Source organism: Salvelinus sp. IW2-2015, linkage group LG15, assembly GCF_002910315.2.
Source record: "Salvelinus sp. IW2-2015 linkage group LG15, ASM291031v2, whole genome shotgun sequence".
In the NCBI taxonomy this organism is placed as follows: domain Eukaryota; kingdom Metazoa; phylum Chordata; class Actinopteri; order Salmoniformes; family Salmonidae; genus Salvelinus; species Salvelinus sp. IW2-2015.
Window position 1 is genome coordinate 4293490 of NC_036855.1, and position 19980 is coordinate 4313469.

General features: G+C 44.0%; 1 protein-coding gene across 3 annotated transcripts in view; it reads right to left on the reverse strand.

Annotated features, from left to right (window-relative positions):
• Positions 1–934: 934 nt before the first annotated feature.
• The window catches only part of LOC111973809 (semaphorin-6A-like), a 125059-nt gene continuing 106013 nt past the window's right edge, over positions 935–19980 (reverse strand). For all 3 annotated transcript variants that reach the window (XM_024001219.2, XM_024001222.2, XM_024001220.2), the window contains one exon: positions 935–4462. In XM_024001219.2, coding sequence (XP_023856987.1) covers positions 3345–4462 — 1118 coding nt within the window. In that variant the 3' untranslated portion in view covers positions 935–3344. The remainder of the gene's footprint in view (positions 4463–19980) is intronic.

Consider the following 19980-nt stretch of genomic DNA (forward strand, 5'->3'; position numbering starts at 1 on the left):
GTCCCGTTGCTATGTTACAGTAGATCACTATCCAAACAGAATTCCCATTGATTTTTTTTATAACACACGGCGAATGTCATTACTGTGCCTATTTTTGTTTGTCCATTATCAGAGGAATATACATTATCTTACATTATATTTGGATACATTGTCATTTTGTATCCAGCAATGGGCTGTGAGCACTTTGTGTTGTTTACGAGGYCCCACTAATACTGACAACACTCTCTCTCTCTCACCGTGTCTGTTACCCAGAAAGCTTTGTTGTCCCTCAACCAACATGTATCTGCTTAACTGGTTTAACAAAGACATGTAGTACATGCACAAGATACTGTTTGCTGTGGCGATATGGAGCTTTCCCTGTCTCTTTTTTAACCTACTACGGAAATGAGCTTAGTCAGTGATCAATGTAAAACTAGCTATATCATGATTGTGGACTTATTCTGCCCTCTAACACTGCCTGTGTTACTATAAGAGCTGTGAAAAAATGTGACTCAGAAGTACCACAAAGGTGAACAAACAATACATGATTGTGAGAGGACAAGGACCATTAATGTTAGAATCATATCCTTGTAACCTAATCTCCACACATATCATAAAGGGGATGATTAACGACTCCAACCTGTAAACCAGAGAATGGTTGCAGACTGATGCCTATCAGCCTGTTGTTTATTCACGTTGAAATGCCGCCAACAATTCACCAAAGATCTTGGAACAGAAAAGTTGTTTTAAAGTGCTTCCTCTTAAAGGCCTACTCTTAGCCTAAATATGATATAAAGCCATAAAACTCTTAATCTTCTAACCATATTGAGGATGTTAGCAGCGTTTGCCCATAAGTTAAAATCATTTTTATCTGTTCAGGTGTACTAATATCAGAGCGAGCATCTTTATTTCAAGAATGTTTTGCTCTTAAATCAAGGAAACGCAACCATCTTCATGACATGAATGTATTTTTTTATTACATTTTGCATTTATTAAAGAGAATTTTTCTCGACAACATACATTAAGCTGTGAATCAGATGTTAAGGAAGGAAGCAGTGTGACATCACAATATCTTACAGTTCAAAGGGAGTTGAGAGTCTCTGATGCATCTGTCAGTGTGTATATATATAGAGCAAGGGTGGAAGACAAAGGCACACACCACAGAGACTCAMTGTCCACAGTAACCATGGATACCGCGGCCAGAGATGCAGTCTGCACTATCGGGGTTCAAATGACCTCCCCTTTACTAAGCCTAGTCTCATGATGATGCACTCATTGCAATCGAACCCTACGTGCATCTGTGTACATGTCAGTTCAATTAACACATACTATATATGCCTCTGACGTGGGAATGTTCTACACGTTCCTCCTGCATTGGCTGTGGATGATAAATAGTTGGCTTTTCTCCATTGTAAATCAAAATCTGCTCGAGATCAAGAAACTCCCCTATCTACATAATATACCAAGGGAGTGCTCTGTTCATTTGGGGAGACGTGGTCAATAAAAATGAATATCAAGCAAAAAAAATAAGAAAATAAGTGTCAAACATCAGATTGTTCAGTTAAACTCTCATTCACCTTGATAAAGGGAGTTAGTACAAATTAAATGACTTGAATCCTCCTGGAACATGTGTTTTTAAAAAACAGGTTAAATACATCTCCTAATAGTTATGAAACGCTTCTCTATCACAGGAACCAGCCTGCTTTTCACTGTTTAGAGTGTACACTAGGAACCAGGTGTCATGTCAGCACAGTATGTTGCTGTGTTTCTCGTTCGTTAGTGTTAGATTATTGCTGTGCACCAGCAAGACCCAAAGTGGCCCTCTCAAGAACAAACATGAATCACTCCAATCAAACAGCAAAATAAAAGACAATACCAGGACTTATTGTATGAAGAAGAAAAACCATCACACACACAACATCGTTGACACTGGCAGCACAACAAAAGGGTTGCTTTAAGCGCATCATTGGCACAATCAGAAATGAACCACAAATAAGAATGTGGGGGTCTCCACCCCCGGTATATTTCTAGGGACCAGAATTACAACAAGGACACCTACATTCTATATTTGCMTTTATCAAACCAGGGAAAAGATGACATTAGAAAAATACCACAAAGAAACATAGTTAACAGCTAAAGAAATTGTCACTACTCGGGGTGTAAGGCACAAATGTACATGTGGAAGAGAAGCAGGCTATCAACAGATGTAATCCAGTCAGAGGCCTGCATGACGCGCCTAGAGAAAATGGGACGTTTCAGAACCTGCCAAAATGGCCACTCTCCACACCTGGCAGAGGGCCCAACATCCACACACTTCTCTTTTTCATGTGTGGACTTCCATGTTTTTTCCCCCTTTGCACTTTACATGCAAGAATGAGGCTTGTTGACACGCAGTGAGCCAGCAGCCAACCCGGGAGAGAGAGAAGTTACTGACTGCAAAGCCACAGTGCAGAACGTATGTAGATAGATGCCCATGTAGGAGTGATTTAGGGAGTGAGTTTCAGGAGTTGTGTGTTTTTTTTTTCTGACTGCTATGGGAGGTTCTGCTCCAACATGTAGGTTCCATCTAGCACAGTTAAATAAATATCTCCTCCTCAGACAGAGGTCACATATAACTCAAGCTTCAAAAACCAAAGGACCTAGTGGACCTTTTGTGTCAAGAAAGTGGTACTGGCTCCAGTTGAATGACTTAAAATAATTTCACACTTGATTAATTCATATTAAAAGATTTTCTCTCTGAGCCTAAAAAGTCAGTATTTTCAAAAGCACTTATTAAAAATAAATACAACAAGCTWTTAGTATTAACAGTCATGTGTTATTCAGTAACCAGTGCAGGAGATTCTCAGACCAAGGCTTTTTTAACCAGAACTTGATTGCTGTGTCCAGTTGCTGTAACACTGAGAGGCGTTTCACAGTTTTCCACGTAAACTCAAGCTGTCGTTCCAGTCGGAGCTCACTGTGCCCAAGTGCTTGCTGGGAGAACGCTCCAGTCCTCACTATACAATTGATCCACTTTTCTCCCGCTGTCTGCTTTTGGCAGTCGGTTAAGAAAACAAAACATCAGTCAAGTCATGGTGTTCAAATGTCCAGCACAACCACATCTTGAATGCTACAACGGTGACATGTTGCTCGTCAATGAAATGTTCATGAAAGTAATTTTCTTCTCAGTAGCAAGTGTTCTGTGTTTCTGAGGAACTGGGAGTCAACAGCCTGAGCTCAACAACAACAACAACAACCATTTGTAGAATATTTACATATATATATAAAAGAAAGATCTTTTAAAAGTGTGTTGCATTTGCTGTACATAGACCAAAGACTAAAGGAGATGCAATCGTGTTCCCTGTTTTGTTTTCTGGGCGTGCTGATTATGTGCAGGAGTCATTGGACTTGACTTTCGTCGAGAGGGACACTAAAGAGGGTTTAGGCGGGACGTCGGGCTTGAGGTGTTTGACCCCGGTCCGGGGCAACGAACCGTAAGAGCTTATGCTGGGTTGTCGGGAGAGGGACATCCCCTGGGAAGTCATGTGCATGGAGTCCACCCTCTGTGGGGCGGGGGGTGGCATCTCCACGCGGTTAAAACTGGGGTTTCTGGACATGTGGGAGGAGTTGGACGAGTTGGTGTTGTGCTTTTTGAGGGCAGATCCTTTCTGGGCGCTCATCGGGTAGCCTCGCTTGAACTCGTGGCCGTAGACAGAGGAGTGGACCTCCAGCCGCTTGCCCATCTGCGGCACGGCGGGGGGGATGGTGAGGGAGGCCTCCCTCTGGGGCACGCGAGGCGGCAGCCCGTCGCTCTCCACCAGGTTAAGGCCGTGGCAGGGGCTCTTCAGGGCCTTGTACTCCAGCGTGGCCCCCTGGTCGTCCAGGCTCATCTGACTGAGGTCACTGCGGTGGGGCTGCTCCACGTACTCATGCTGGTAGGCCTTCTGGTGCTGGTGCTGGGGGAGCACCACCACACTGGGGATGTGGCCCGGGGAGGCCCTCAGAGCCAGGTCAGGGGAGATGACTGGGGAGCCCATGGGCGGCAGGTCCTTGGTGCAGGCGTTGATCAGGTTCTGGTTCCTCTCCCACTCGCGGCTTCCCCAGCTGGGCTTGCGCCTAGGCTGCATGGGGGTGGACTCTGGAGTGGGCATGCCGGCAAGGTCCAGGTGGTGCTGGTCGGCTTTGATCAGCATCTTGCCATTGGTGAGGCGGCCGTTGTGCATGAGCGGGGTGAGGATGGCCTCTGGGTGACCGTCCTTGACCCCGGTCTCAAACAGACCCGTCAGCTTGGTCACGCTGTTCATGGATCCCCTCCTATCGTGAACGTGGTCCTTGTCTTTACGCCTGGTCAGCTCAACATCTCGCCGGCGGTGGTCACACACACAGTACACGAGGATACCCGATAAGATGGCGCCCATGGCGAAGGCCAAGATGACAGCGATGGCCAGCAGTGTGACAGGGACCAGCTGGTCACGCCCCTTCTGGTAACTCTCACGAATAACCCCTGCAAAGACAAGGATTCAATTATTTCWAATATATGAGTGATCAATGACTTAGCTGAAAATCTAAATGGTTAAATTAACTGACGAATGAAGCACAAATAATGAGGAAACATTTGTCACTTCCAATTTGTACTATTTGCAGCAATACTGTARCCTACTGTCAGGAAATGTTATCAGTTTAATTCCAGCCTTACACTTGGCAAAAATGAGCTTATGGTTCCTACAATGAATTCAAAGATTAAACCTTGGCAGTTGAAATGAAAAAGATATATTAGATAAATGAACGTTCAAAAGGAAAGCTTTTTTTTCCTCGATGCAAATGGGACTCGTTTCATATGGCTACGATACAATCTCATATCAGAGAATAACAGTAAAAATCTCTGATTAGACCTCCAAATCAAAGGAGTTGTGTCATTCATTTCTTAGAGGCCACTTTCCAGCTGTAAAGAAGAAGAAAAAAGWGGCGGTTGGTTTCCGGCCAACTAAAGTGATGATTCAATAAAAGTGCAGCAAAACATGATGACGAGCATCTTGGCAAAGGAAGGGAGAGAGAGAAGATATTGGATGGAATGAAACAACAGTAGGTTGTTTTTAATTAAATGGGCACAGCTCCGGCATTAGGAGTCCTCATCACTGTAAACACAGACAGAAGTGATAACCTCCAGCTCCTTGATAAATGTGTTATCTAATGCCCATCCATGTTCCTAGAGTTACATAGAAAAATACAGTCCTCACCAAGTACAGATGTATTATGCATGTATCACACAAGACCTATGCAGAGGTGGTGATGAGCTACTTTAAGGGAGGATTAGGCAGTTGGCTTCCATCAGACCTATGCAGTGGTGGTGATGAGCTACTTTAAAGGGAGGATTAGGCAGTTGGCTTCCATCAGACCTATGCAGAGGTGGTGATGAGCTACTTTAAAGGGGAGGATAGGCAGTTGGTTTTAAATCGGGTGTGCTGTACTACAGTATACTATACATACACAGTATCTCATACGTCATTAGGAGTACTATAAAGATCTGAATAATGTAATTCCTGTATCCCAAATGGCACCATATTCCCTATTTAGTGTGCTACATGTATCTATGGCCCTTGGGGCACTCTGTAGGTAATAGGGTGCCATTCGGGATACAGTCCCAGTTTATGTTTCCAGCTTGGCCACGTCACTGTGGTGCTGGATGGAGAATCACGGTTCCCATAACACAGATAGACACTGATCTTTCGTGGGATGAAAAGGCGAGCCTGTTGAGTGTCTGTAAAACGAACATCTAGAATCCTGCTTCGGTCGTCCTAAAACTGGAATGTAAAAGAAACAGCATTTTTCCTCATTCCGCCCAAATGAAGTGCTTATCATTGGAGTTGTCTTACTGAATGATTTCTGTGAGGAGTAACAAGTTTTATCTAGTGTGTGGTATTAATTGATGACGTGTGTTATGTGGAGGCCTCTGATGACTAAATGACCTGCCTCCATGTGAAACATCTGTTTCTCATCTGAAGTTGGTAACATCAGAGAGTCTTTCATTTCTTCGACTTCCTTCTTGTTTCACACGCCTCAGCTGCCATTTGTAAGCTTTCAGCTTTCTCTTCTATGCCAGCATGGCACACTGTAATTTAGGCCTGTGTTTTCTGTCAGTTATTGTCTTGTGACTGAAATTACATCCAGCTATAGGTTTTATTTAAAAAGTGTTGGACTGAAAYGTTTGACTTTATACATAAATAAAAAGGATTGAATSTGTAACCAAACAGCACTTGAGGTTAGMAGCTCTAAAATCTTTTGTSGAAAGAAATGTGTTCCGTACGTGAGTTGCTTTCTGGCAGTACTGGTCCACTCCATTTTAAACCTTCTAAAACATAAATATATCAGTCTCTGTCTCGTTTGTTTTATTATGGGAGATCATSGACAACTTTGGAACAAAATCTTTGTGACATTGAATTTAAGCATATTAATCATCCACAATGGTGCAGGTCAAATACTGGCAGGTGGATTTGAGAACAACACAGTCAGAGGGGTTGAGCATGTCAGAGCTAAGCGTCCATTGTGGAGAAAAGAGAGCTATGGAGCTGGCCGTCTGTCTTCTCCCAGGGTAAGAGGAAGGTTAATGCCTCTCTGAACCAACAGTGACTGGGTCTCCCTCAAACATAGTTCCCCTGCCTCGAGCACCTGGTGGTGGTGGTGGTGGGGGGGGGGTTCAAAACCAACCCAAAAGCCTCCCCAGACCTTTCATGTATGAAGTCAATTGTTTCTCAAATTAACTTCAAAGAGGGTGCAACAAAAGGACAATAGGCCTCAGACAAATCCCAAGACAGCAGGCTTTTAAATCAAGGTGGCTTCCCTCATTTGAAGGGCTCATTCATCAAGTAAACTGATGTTCAACTTTTTAATACTTGGATGTTCTTGGTTGACATTGAGAATCCCAGAGTATCTAGGACAGCGTGTTGAGGCTTAACATTTAAAGAAAGCAATTTTAATTATTTGTTGCCTCATAACGATGTTATCTTGTGTGAGGTAATAAACAGTGATTTATATCGTCCAGTTTTGACTCTTCTCAGACTGCAGAGTGAAAGGCCACCAGAATACATTTAATAGCCAACAATCTAATTTGAATTTCATACCTCCAAAAGCCTTGTCACACCAATATTTAATCCAGATTTCAGATATTCTTCCTACGTGTCAAAACAACCCAGCACTTCCTTGTAAATGAGAAACACTGTCATCTAGAGTGACAGAGATGTGTGAACATTCACACAGACAGTCTTTAACCTGTGAAGTTAGTGGATCCTGTTGTTGCTTATACTGCCTGCTTGGTCTGGGAAGACTTTAAAGCCCTGTTTACATCACAGTGAGGTTTTCTAGGGCTATAACCTCTGACTGGTGCTATAACCTCTGACTGGAGCTATAATGTCTGACTGGGGCTATAACCTCTGAATGGGGCTATAACCTCTGAGTGGAGCTATAACCTCCGACTGAGGCTATAACCTCTGACGAGGCTATAACCTCTGACTAGTGGCTATAACTCTTGACTGGGCTATAACCTCTGACTGGGGCTATAACCTCTGAGTGTGATAACCTCGGGGGCATACATAGCTGACAGGCATAGTCTGAAAATGATAAAATCTCAATCACATTGAAATGCGTTCAGTGATGTGTCCCTACCACATGCTGAAAGACTAAGGGCTGTATTCAGTCTGTATCGTCGGAGAGTTACAGATTTTGCGAATGTTTTGGTCATTTTGAATTGAGTCGACATATGCAGCGTTCACAGTGAATGCCGTCTCTGCCAACGTGGGAACATTGACTTAAATTTCAATTGGGCTTTTTGCGCCGATACGGTATCCACGATACGGTTTGAATAAAGCCCTAAATGGTGCTAACACAAAACACAATATGGACCCAGCTGACTGGAAGGGAGGATGAATGGAAATGCCTTGAGGTTACATCTACCGTGCCTTGGAGAGAACCCCATTTTTGTGTTCAAAGATTGTGGTCGTCTTTTCAACTTGGAGGACGAGGTAGACCATCACTTAGAGGAAGCTATGTGCCGCAGAGAAAAGCAATCTCTGTGTTCAAAGATCATGGTTGTGGTCATGGTTGTCTTTTCAACTGAGAGGAAGAGGCAGACCATCATTAAATGTAGCTATAGCTACAGCGGGTATCAGAAGTATTTACCCACCTTGGATTTGATCACATTTTGTTGCATTACAAAATAGGATTGAAATATATTTAACTGTGATTGTTTGTCATTGATCTAGACAAAATACTACATAATGTAAACGTGAAAATGTTTTGACAAATGTAATAACTATAATATAGTTGTTGCATAATATTCACCCCCCTTTGTTTAGGCAAGCCTAAATTACTACAGGAGTAACATTTGGCTTAACAAATCACATAATAAGTTACATGGACTCACACTGTGTAAAATAATAGGGGTTGACATGWTTTTKTATTGACTACCACTTCCTCTGTCCCCCATACATTCAATTCTTGACTGAGGGACATATGTTGATATGTAAGGTCCCTCAGTCAAGTATTGAATTTCAAGCACAGATTCAACTACAAAGACCAGGGAGCTTTTGAAAAGCCTCATAAAGAAGGGCAGTGATTGGTAGATGGGTAACAATAACAAATCAGACATTGAATATGTCTTTAAGCATGGTCAAGTTAATAATTATGCTGTGGATGATGTATTAAGCCACCCAGACACATTAAAGATGCAGTCGTCCTTCTGAACTGAGCTGCAGGACAGGAAGGAAACTGCTTACGGATGTCACCATGAGGCCATTGGTGATTTTAAAACAGCTACAGAGTCTGTGATGGGAGAAAACAATGTCTAGTTGAGTTGTCAACTCATGTGAAATCAATAAAACATTTCACCATGTCATTGGATTTAGGTTAAAAGTTGGATGAAAAACAATAGGAAATGCCCTGACGTTGATGACTTTGACGACAATTGTTTTCCCCAGTGAGCGTTGTATGTTCATACCATTAGGATCTATTCTGTATCTGCTAGCATTATATGGATGAATCAGTATAGGCTAGTTAATGCCATTATCTATTAACCCAACTCAGGCATGGCTAATTTAATGACCCTTTCCACTTCCATGCATACCCTCAAGACATGCTTTGTTCACCAAGAGCCAATGTCAGGGGGAATGCTTGACAATAAAACGATTAATGAGTTATGGACATATTGGATACTTCACTGAATTTACACACATTTACTGTACACATCTACAGATATTAATGTATTTACATAGTCTCTCTGCTCAGTTACAACATGTATATGTTCTGTAACTCTTTAGTCAGAGGCTCTGAGAGAATATCCTTCTATTTGATTGGGCATATACACCGACTTATGAGCTATGATCCCTTATTGATGTCACTTGTTAAATCCACTTCAAATCAGTGTAGATGAAGGAGAGGAGACAGGTTAAAGAATAATTTTTAAGCCTTGAGACAATTTAGACATGGATTGTGTATGTGTGCCATTTAGAGGGTGAATGGGAAAGACAAAATATTTAAGTGCTTTTGAACGGGGTATGGTAGTAGGTGCCAGGCAGGCGCACCGGTTTGAGTGTGTGAAGAACTGCAATGCTGCTGGGTTTTTCATGCTCAACAGTTTCCCGTGTTTATCATGGATGGTCCATCACCCAAAGGACATCCAGGCAATTTGAGACAACTGTGGGAAGCATTGGAGTCAACATGGACCAGGATCCCTGTGGAACGCTTTGGACACCTTGTAGTCCATGCCTTGACAAATTGAGGCTGTTCTGAGGACAAAAGGGGGCGCAACTCAATGATAGGAAGGTGTTCTTAATGTTTTGTCCACTCAGTTTTTTGTACTCTGTTTGAGTCATGGTTACATAAGAACCTTTTAGGACTCTATTTTTTATTATTTACAATTATCGCTTAAAGCCCCACCTATTTAAGATGGAGAACACTGTGCTCAAGCTAAACATGTGGAGATGTACTCAGATCAAACTGTGGAAATTAAAATCACTTATTTTAATTGCTACGCATTTTACGGTGAATGGATTAAATAGAGCACCTTGGGTTTAAAATGTATGAACACCTCTGAAAGACACAAAGAGGAAAGACCCATGTGGATCCTGTGAAATGCAGACGTACTGCACTGTATGTGTTCTCTGAGGCAGAGGAAAAAGACAACCTAGCAGGGCAACACAATGCAAGCTCATGGGGAGGAAGGAAGCCTGTTGCTTGAAGCTCGATATAAATGGCGGAAGTACGCAATAGTAAAAGTAACAGGTCTGATTATTTTTCTGACCTCTGCAAACATTATTACTAAACAGTCTAAATAGATTAAACATACTTAGAATCAATAGGAGATGACATATCATTGTCTCTCTCGGTTCACCTTAACATTAAAGGGTATGTAATCAGAGGCTTCCTGAGTAATCAGATCGTTGTCCTCATTTCTGTTATTCCCTTTATTCAGACTCCCCTACAGACTTTCCAGCCTGATAGTGGTGTGTTCAAACTTAAATTACATATTGGCACAGTAATTGTCTCCACTCTGAGGTTGTGCTTCTATCATGCCACACAGGTGCCAGGGAACTGAAGCTGAAAGAGTTCCGGAGTTCCAAATTAAGCAGCAGCAGCTGAAAAGATGAGCTCCTACAAATATTGAAATTTAAATGTTTTTTTAGAGTAAAGTACATCGAAAAAAAAAATCAAAAGAAAACTGCAAACTGAATAGGAGACCAAACAAGCAGCAAACAAAGAAGAAAGGCTTTTGAAAAAGTAACAATTTTTCATAAAATTATACCGTTTTCTTAGCTAGCTAAGTTGTTTACCTGTTGCTAGGCAGTTGCTAGGGACATTCCTGAAAGAAGCTAGCTAGCTAACAAGGAGTGTCTAGTTGGCAGAAGAGAAGAAGGGACAAAGAAGGGAAAAGTGGGACAAAATAAGGACAGAAGAAGGGAAAGGGGACATTAAGGTGAAGCAGTCCTCTAAAGACACAAAAGAAATAATACAAGAACAACACTTCTATTGCCTCTCCCTCTATGATACGCACTCCCGGTTTGGTTTGGAGCGAGTAGTTGCATTCCGCTTTGCTCCACAGGTAGTATTACAGGTAGTATTACATTTCTTCATTACAGTACAACAGTTTGATTTGTTTGATCTTAGCTGGCTACATAGCCGTCTTTGTATCCAAGATAATTGTGTAGTCTAGAGTAATTGTCGAGGTTACCTAGCCAGTTAGAGGTTACCTAGCCAGCTCCACTTTCAAACAAAGTCAACAACGCAGCCACTGCTAGCTAGCCTATTTCACAGCCAGTACTATCTTATTTTAGTCAATAAGATTTTTTGCAACGTAGCTTAACTTTCTGAATTCGAGCGTGTAGTCCACTTGTCATTCCAATTCCTTTGCATTAGCGTAGCCTCTTCTGTAGCCTGTCAACTATGTGTCTGTCTATCCTGTTTCTCCTCTCGTGCACAGACCATACAAAGCTTCACACGCGTGGCCGCTGCTACTCTAACCTGGTGGTCCAGCGCGCACGACCACGTGGAGTTCCAGGTCTCAGGCAGCCTCTGGAACTGCGCGATCTGCGGCCAAACAAGGCAGAGTTCATCTCAGCCTATGCTTCCCTCAGTCCTCGACTTTTGGCACTGACGGGAAACTGGATTACACTGATAACACTGCTACTCCTACTGCTCTCTCTGTCTGCCACGTGTTCTCGCACACCGAGAGCTTCTGCGTCGACAGCGGGGTGGTGGCACTGGGATCCTCACTCTCCCAAGTGACATTCTCTCTTTCTCCCTGACCAGTCTGTCTATCGCCTCCTTTGAATTCATGCTGTCACAGTTACCAGCCTTTCAAGCTTAATCATCCTTATCATTTATCGCCCTCCAGGTTCCTTGGAGAGTTCATCAATGAGCTTGACGCCTGATAGATTCCTTTTCTGAGGATGGCTCACTCTCACAGTTCTGGGTGACTTTACCCTCCCACGTCTACCTTTGACTCTTCCTCTCTGCCTCCTTCTTTCCACTCCTTCTCTCTTTGACCTCACCCTCACCTTCCCCCTACTCAAAGGCAGGCAATACGCTTGACTCATCTTTACTAGATGCTGTTCTTCCACTAATCTCATTGCAACTCCCCTCCAGTCTCCGACCTACTTGTATCCTTTTCCTCTCGCTCTCATCCACACTTCCCACACTGCCCCTACTCGGATGGTATCGCGCCGTCCAACCTTCGCTCTCTCTCCCCGCTACTCTCTCTCTTCCATCCTATCATCTCTTCCTCTGCTCAAACCTTTCTCACACCTATCTCTGATTCTGCCTCTCAACCTCCTCTCCTCTTTCTGCATCCTTTGACTCTCTATGTCCCTATCCTCAGGCGGCTCGGTCCTCCTCGTGCTCCGTGGTCGACGACTCATTGCGAGCTCACAGAACAGGTTCCGGGCAGCCGAGCGGAAATGGAGGAAATCGCCTCCCTGCGGACCTGCATCCTTTCATCCCTCCTCTCTACATTTTCCTCTTTGTCTCTGCTGCGTAAGCCATTTCTACCATCTAAATTCCAAGCATCGCCTCTAACCCTAGGAAGCTCTTTGCCACCTTCTCTCCTCTCCTGATCCTCCTCCCCCTCCTCCCTTCTCCCTCTCTGCTGATGACTTCGTCAACCATTTTGAAAAGAAGGTCGACGACATCCGATCCTCGTTTGCTAAGTCAACGACACGCTGGTTCTGCTCACACTGCCCTACTCTGTGCTTTGCCTCTTTTCTCCCTCTCTCTCCAGATGAAATATCGCGTCTTGTGACGGCCGGCCGCCCAACAACCTGCCGTTGACCCTATCCCTCCTCTCTTCTCCAGACCATTTCCGGAGACCTTCTCCCTTACCTAACCTCGCTCATCAACTCATCCTTGACGGCTGGCACGTCCCTTCCGTCTTCAAGAGAGCGAGATTTGCACCCTTCTTTGAAAAAAACCTACACTCGATCCCTCCGATGTCAACAACTACAGACCAGTATCCTTCTTTCTTTTCTCTCCAAAACTCTTGAACGTGCCGTCCTTGGCAGCTCTCCTGCTATCTCTTCAGAATGACTTCTTGATCCAAATCAGTCAGGTTTCAAGACTAGTGATTCAACTGAGACTGCTCTTCTGTGTCACGGAGGCGCTCCGCACTGCTAAAGCTAACTCTCTCTCCTCTGCTCTCATCTTCTAGACTATCGCTGCCTTTGATACTGTGAACCATCAGATCCTCCTCTCCACCCTCTCCGAGCTGGGCATCTCCGCGGCGGCCCATGCTTGGATTGCGTCCTACCCTGACAGGTCGCTTCCTACCAGGTGGCGTGGCGAGAATCTGTCTCCGCACCACGTGCTCTCACCACTGGTGTCCCCAGGGTCTGTTCTAGGCCTCTCCTATTCTCGCTATAACCCAAGTCACTTGGCTCTGTCATATCCTCACATGGTCTCTCCTATCATTGCTATGCAGACGACACACAATTAATCTTCTCCTTTCCCCCTCTGATAACAGGTGGTGATCGCATCTCTGCATGTCTGGCAACATATCAGTGTGGATGACGGATCACCACCTCAAGCTGAACCTCGGCAAGCGGAGCTGCTCTTTCCTCCCGGGGAAGGACTGCCCGTTCCATGATCTCGCCATCACGGTTGACCCTCATTGTGTCCTCCTCCAGAGTGCTAAGAACCTTGGCGTGATCCTGGACAACACCCTGTCGTTCTCAACTAACATCAAGGGTGACGTTCCTGTAGGTTCATGCTCTACAACATTCGCAGAGTACGACCCTGCCTCACGCAGGAAGCGGCGCGGTCCTAATCAGGCACTTGTCATCTCCCGTCTGGATTACTGAACTCGCTGTTGGCTGGGCTCCCTGCCTGTGCCATTAAACCCTACAACTCATCCAGAACGCGGCAGCCCGTCTGGTGTTCAACTTTCCCAAGTTCTCTCACGTCACCGCGCTCCTCCGCTCTCTCCACTGGCTTCAGTTGAAGCTCGCATCCGTACAAGCCATGGTGCTTGCTACGGAGCTGTGAGGGGAACGGCACTCGTACCTTCAGGTTGATCAGGCCTACACAAACAAGGGCACTGCGTTCATCCACCTCTGGCCTGCTGCCTCCTACCTGAGGAAGTAAATCATGTTCGCTCAGCCCAGTCAAAACTGTTCGCTCTTGCTGCTCGCCCCAATGGTGGAAAACAACCCTCCTCACGACGCCAGGTCAGCGGAGTCAATCCCACCTTCCGGAGAACACCTGAAACCCACACTCTTTTAAGGAATACCTAGGATAGGATAAAGTAATCCTTCTAACCCCCCCACTTAAAGAGTTAGATTGCCACTATTGTAAAGTGGTTGTTCACTGGATTCATAAGGTGAATGCACCAATTTGTTAAGTCGCTCTGGATAAGAGCGCTTGCTAAATGACTTATGTAAATGTAAATGTAAAAAAAAAACTCTAGGTGCAACTGGAAACTGTCTGTCAATTCCAAGTGTAAATACCAGCACTGAAGGTAGTGTTTTCTATGAAACCGAAAAGGTTGAGTGTTGCTTTGACAACCAGAAGGTAGAGTGTTTTTATGACAACCAAAGGTAGAAGTGTTTGCTATGGACAACAGAAGGTTGAGTGTTTGCTCTTTGACAACCAGATAAGGTTAGAGTGGTTTTGCCTTGACAACCAGCAAAGGTAGAGTGTTTTTTCTATGACACCAAGAGTTGAGTGTTTGCCTTTGAAACCAGAATGTAGGTGTGTTTGCTATGACAACCAGAAGGTTGATTGTTTGCTTTGACACCAGAAGTAGAGGTGGGCTTATACAACCAAAGGTAGAGTGTTTTGCTTTTGACAACCGAAGGTTAGAGTGTTTTTTCTATGACCAGAAGGTTTGAGTGTTTGCTTTGACAACGAATGTTAGAGTGTTGCTATGACAACCAGAAGGTAGATTGTTTTTGCTTTGACAACCAGAAGTAGAGTTGGCTATGACAAAGAGGTAGAGTGTTTGCCTTGACAGGGCAGGAGGTAATTATTTTACCTTTATTTAACTAGGCGCAAGTCAGCTAAGAACAATTTTCTTATTTTCAATGATGGCCTAGGAACATGGGGGTTAACTGCCTTGTTCAGAGGCAGAAACAACAGGTTTTTACCTTGTCAGCTTGGGGATTCGATCTTGCAACTTTCGCTTACTAGTCCAACCACTCTAACCACTAAGCTGGCTACCCCTGCGGCTCCCAAACAACCAGAAGGTAGTGTTTGCTATGACAACCAGAAGGTAGAGTGTTTGCTATGACAACCAGAAGGTAGAGTGTTTGCTATGACAACCAGAAGGTAGAGAATCACCACCATGTGAATAATATTGTTCATTGAATAAAAAAGGCCTATGTATAAAACAATGATGAAATGAAATATACCTATGGAATACACATGTAAACATGCAATATTGAAAAGCAAAACTGTCCGGGGAAAACAGACACGTTTGTTGATTTACGTCCATTTCATTAATAGTGAACCATTAGAAGAATCACACTGAGAATGGTTTCCAGCATAACAAAATATGTTCCCATGTCCTATACACATCTACCCTTCATGGTACACAACCAGATGATTTACTTTCATAAACACAGATGCCATTCAAACCTGAGCCAGGGAGTAAAGTGAGAGTTAGTTGTGGACATACCGTTCAGGCATTAGAAAAGTGACTCTACGTGGAACAGACGACATAGGCCACAGAGCAACGGGAGAGAAAGCCTCCCTTTCCCTCCCTCCCTCCATCCATCTGGATAGCTTTTGTAATGAACCCATAAATTGGAGACACACAGAGATGGCCACAGGTCGGCGGGGTGGAGGAGGGAGAGAGGGGGAGCGCAGGACTCATTCCCTCAGACAGGGCAGGGGACAGATAGATAGGTATAACTCCAGTTGGTAGGGGGTAGGATGCTCCATAAATACGGTTAGTAATTCATTTGCACTACAATAAGGTACAGCCTTGGAACATTCCATCTGGGCCAATGAAAGGTCCTGTGGAAGGGAGACTGTTCACAATGGTAACAGACGGTGGTGTGCAGGGAGGGAGGGAGGGTCGTGGGGGAGAGGTGGGATATCACACAGATAGATGAGCCCAGACACAACGGTGCTCAAATGTACTGTGAAAGCCAGAAATGGTCACCAAGCAACAGTGGTGCTCTCATCTGGTAGATGGGGAGTTACTAAATATCCTCTGTTTTACCATTCTAATTATTCCAATGTGTTGCCCTAATACATATTGATACTGTCATATTCATTAACAGATAAGGATCCCAAAATGAGTGAGCTGCAAAGAGGAAGTTGGAATGTCATGTAATTTTAATTGCTAGCAGGGATAAATCTGGGGGCTAAGAATCTGGGGAGTTATATGTCTTCAATATTTAAAGCTTAATTTATTTCAAAACATCTTCTGGTGATGCTGAATTCAGATTTCCCTGTACTGTATGTAGAGTATTCATATTGATGTGGCTAAGAGGGAGGTTTGATGTCTATGGTTATGCTAAGAGATAGAGGCTGTCTGGACCTATAGCCTTGATGTATTAGATTGGCTCTCCTGTTGTGTTTTCACAGTACATTCGGCACCTGGAGCTAGGAATGAGAAGAGAAGTGCACCTGCACAGGTGAAAGAGGGATAAAGTAGAGGTCTTCACGGTTTCAACAGACACAAAATGCAGAGATCCGACCTGAGACACGAGCGGATCCTCGTCCTAAATTCGGACTTTTGTCTCGAATCTGGGACTGGTCTGATATAATTGCCACGGGTCTCGGGTATGGGCAATTAAAATGTATTTACCGACTGGACCCGATTGGACCTGTCCTCTGTTAATTTAGTGTTTGTGTAATGAGAACTGTGCGAGCTTGTTATCTGGGTCAGCTAATTGCAACTCAATAAAACGTATAGCTAATATCCTGCTGAAACTGGAGCCTTGGCCTAGGCTACTGTTGATTGTGAAGTTGGAGTCCTTTTTCATTAAAGTAAAATGAAAGTTAGAGGAGAAAGAGTATAGTAAATAGGAGCCGACAAGGGGAATGTCCTCGGGGACAAGTTTTAATATTGTAGTGGACAAAGATTAGAAGAACATTGGTGCAGCCAAATGGACTGTGTGCAACTCGCTATTGAGGTTTGATGCAATTTTCTGGACTGTGTGCAACTCGCTATTGAGGTTTGATGCAATTTTCTGGACTGTGTGCAACTCGCTTACTTGAGGTTTGATGCAATTTTCTGGACTGTTGCTACTCGTATTGAGGGTTTTGATGCAATTTTCTGGACTGTGTGCCAACTGGCGCTATTGAAGGTTTGATGCAATTTTCTGGACTGTGTGCAACTCGCTATTGAGGTTTGATGCAATTTTCTGGACTGTGTGCAACTCGCTATTGAGGTTTGATGCAATTTTCAGGACTGTGTGCAACTCGCTATTGAGGTTTGATGCAATTTTCTACCTTTGATTTATTTTTGTATTTATTATCAATTGTTTAGTCATTATTATTATTATTGTAAATATTATTATTATTATTGTAGGCCAATTTAACCATCTAAACAAGTTATTTAAATAGCCTATGCAAAAAGTGTTTTGTTTCATTTTGTTGAGATATTCTTGTTGGCTAAATGAACTTTTGTCTTTAATGTTGTGCTCCATATTTACATTGAACAAAAATATAAACACAACATGCAACAATTTCAAAGACTTTACTGAGTTACAGTTCATATGAGGAAATCAGTCAATTGAAATCAATTCATTAGGCCCTAATCTATGGATTTCACATGGCTGGGAATAGGTATGCATCTGTTGGTCAGAGATACCTTACAAAATTGGCCCTCAGGATCTCATCATGGTATTTTTGTGCATTCAAATTGCCATCGATAAAATGCAATTGTATTCGTAGCTTATGTCTGCCCATACCATAAGCCCACCTCCACCAAGGGCCACTCTGTTCACAGCGTTGACATCAGCAAACCACTTGCCCACACAACGCCATACACTTGTTCTGCGATTGGTATTTGATATTTTATTAGGATCCCAATTAGCTGTTGCAAAAGCAGCAGCTACTCTTCCTGGGGTCCACACAAAACATGAAACATAACATAATACAGAACATTAATAGACAAGAATAGCTTGTGAGGCCGGTTGGACGTACTGCCAAATTCTCTAAAATGACGTTGGAGGAGGCTTATGGTAGAGAAATGAACATTCAATTCTCTGGCATCAGCTCTGGTGGGCATTCCTGCAGTCAGCATGCCAATTACATGCTCCCTCAAAACTTGAGACATCTGTGGCATTATGTTGTGTGACAAAACTGCACATTTTAGAGAGGCCTTTTATTGTCCCCAGCACAAGGTGCACCTGTGTAATACAATATATAGCCAGGCTGGTGCGTACTGCCTTTCATAGGCCCGCAGTAGGCTAAGCCTAATAGATAGCCAGCTGGTGTATACTGCTTCAATAGGCCGGCAGTAGCTAAGACAAATAATAGCAGCTGTTGCGTACTGCCTTCATCGCCTGGGCAGTAGCTAAGACAAATAAATAGCAGCTGTTTGGTACTGCTTTCATAGGCCCTGCAAGTAGCTAAGACAAATAATAGCCGCTGGTGTATTCGTCCTCATAGGCCGGCAGTAGCCTAAGCCTAATAATAGCCAGCCTGGTGCGATATGCCTTCATGCAGGCCGCGCCAGTAGCTAGATCATATAATAGCCAGCTGGTGCGATCACTCGGCCCTCATCATAGGCCGTAGTACAAGTTTCACGAACACATTTTAACTAATTAGCAGCTGGGTGTAATCCGCCTTCATGCACGGAGGAAGACAGGTAGTGGGCTGGGTGAAAGCATAGAGGTCCCCAAATAGACTACGTCCAAGCTCACTGGTGCGTACTGTCCAATATCTATAGAAAAGGGCATGTAAACTCCTTTTCGCGTTCATATGCATAGCCTCTATCAAAGACATAATAACAAACGGAGAGGCCCGAGCAGGTGGGATATAAAATGCCTCATGAGGCCTGCAGTAAAGCAGCTAATGAAAGAATGCACAAGAGAACTGGTGAATAGTGAAGGTTGCTCTCGACATGCTCTTTCACTCTCAGAGTCTTGCTGAGGTAAGGCTAAATGGAGGGCCTACATATTATGCTGCCATGTCTAGCAGCGTGCTGCCTTCATCTCTTTCCTGCCATTCAGTGAGGGACAGACACTCTATCGCTAGCGTTGTTAAGTACCAGAGTTAGAGTAAGAGGCCGATGATCTAGGCTGACAACAACTTGCCTATGTACTCTTCTATCAGTTTAGGGGGTCCAACAGGTCGAAACCAAGTTGAGGCTTACATCCTGATGCGCATAGTAGATTTGATGGTTCCAGTTCTGGTGTATCACCAAACCGTCTTACATATGTCAAGGGAAAGTCGAGTAGCACTACTACTCAAGCCCTAATAATAGCCAGCTGGTGCGTACTGCCTTCATAGGCCGGCAGTAAGCTAAGCTAATAATAGCCAGCTGGTGTATACTGCCTTCATAGGCCGCAGTAGCTAAGCCTAATATATAGCCAGCTGGTGTATACTGCCTTCATAGGCCTGCAGTAGCTAAGCTAATAATAGCCAGCTGGTGTATACTGCCTTCATAGGCCGGCAGTAGCTAAGCCTAATAATAGCCAGCTGGTGTATACTGCTTCATAGGCCTGCAGTAGCTAAGCCTAATAATAGCCAGCTGTGTATACTGCCTTCATAGGCCGCAGTAGCTAAGCCTAATAATAGCCAGCTGGTGTATACTGGCCTTCATAGGCCATGCAGTAGCTAAGAGCAATAAATAATGCCAGCTGGTGCATACTGCCTTCATAGGCCGGCAGTAGCTAAGCCTAATAATAGCCAGCTGGTGTATACTGCCTTCATAGGCCTAGCAGTGCTAAGCCTAATAATAGCCAGCTGGTGCGTACTGCCTTCCATAGGCCGGCAGTAGCTAAGCCTAATAATAGCAGCCTGGTGTATACTGCTTTCATAGGCCTGCAGTAGCTAAGCCTAATAATAAGCCAGCTTGGTGTATAA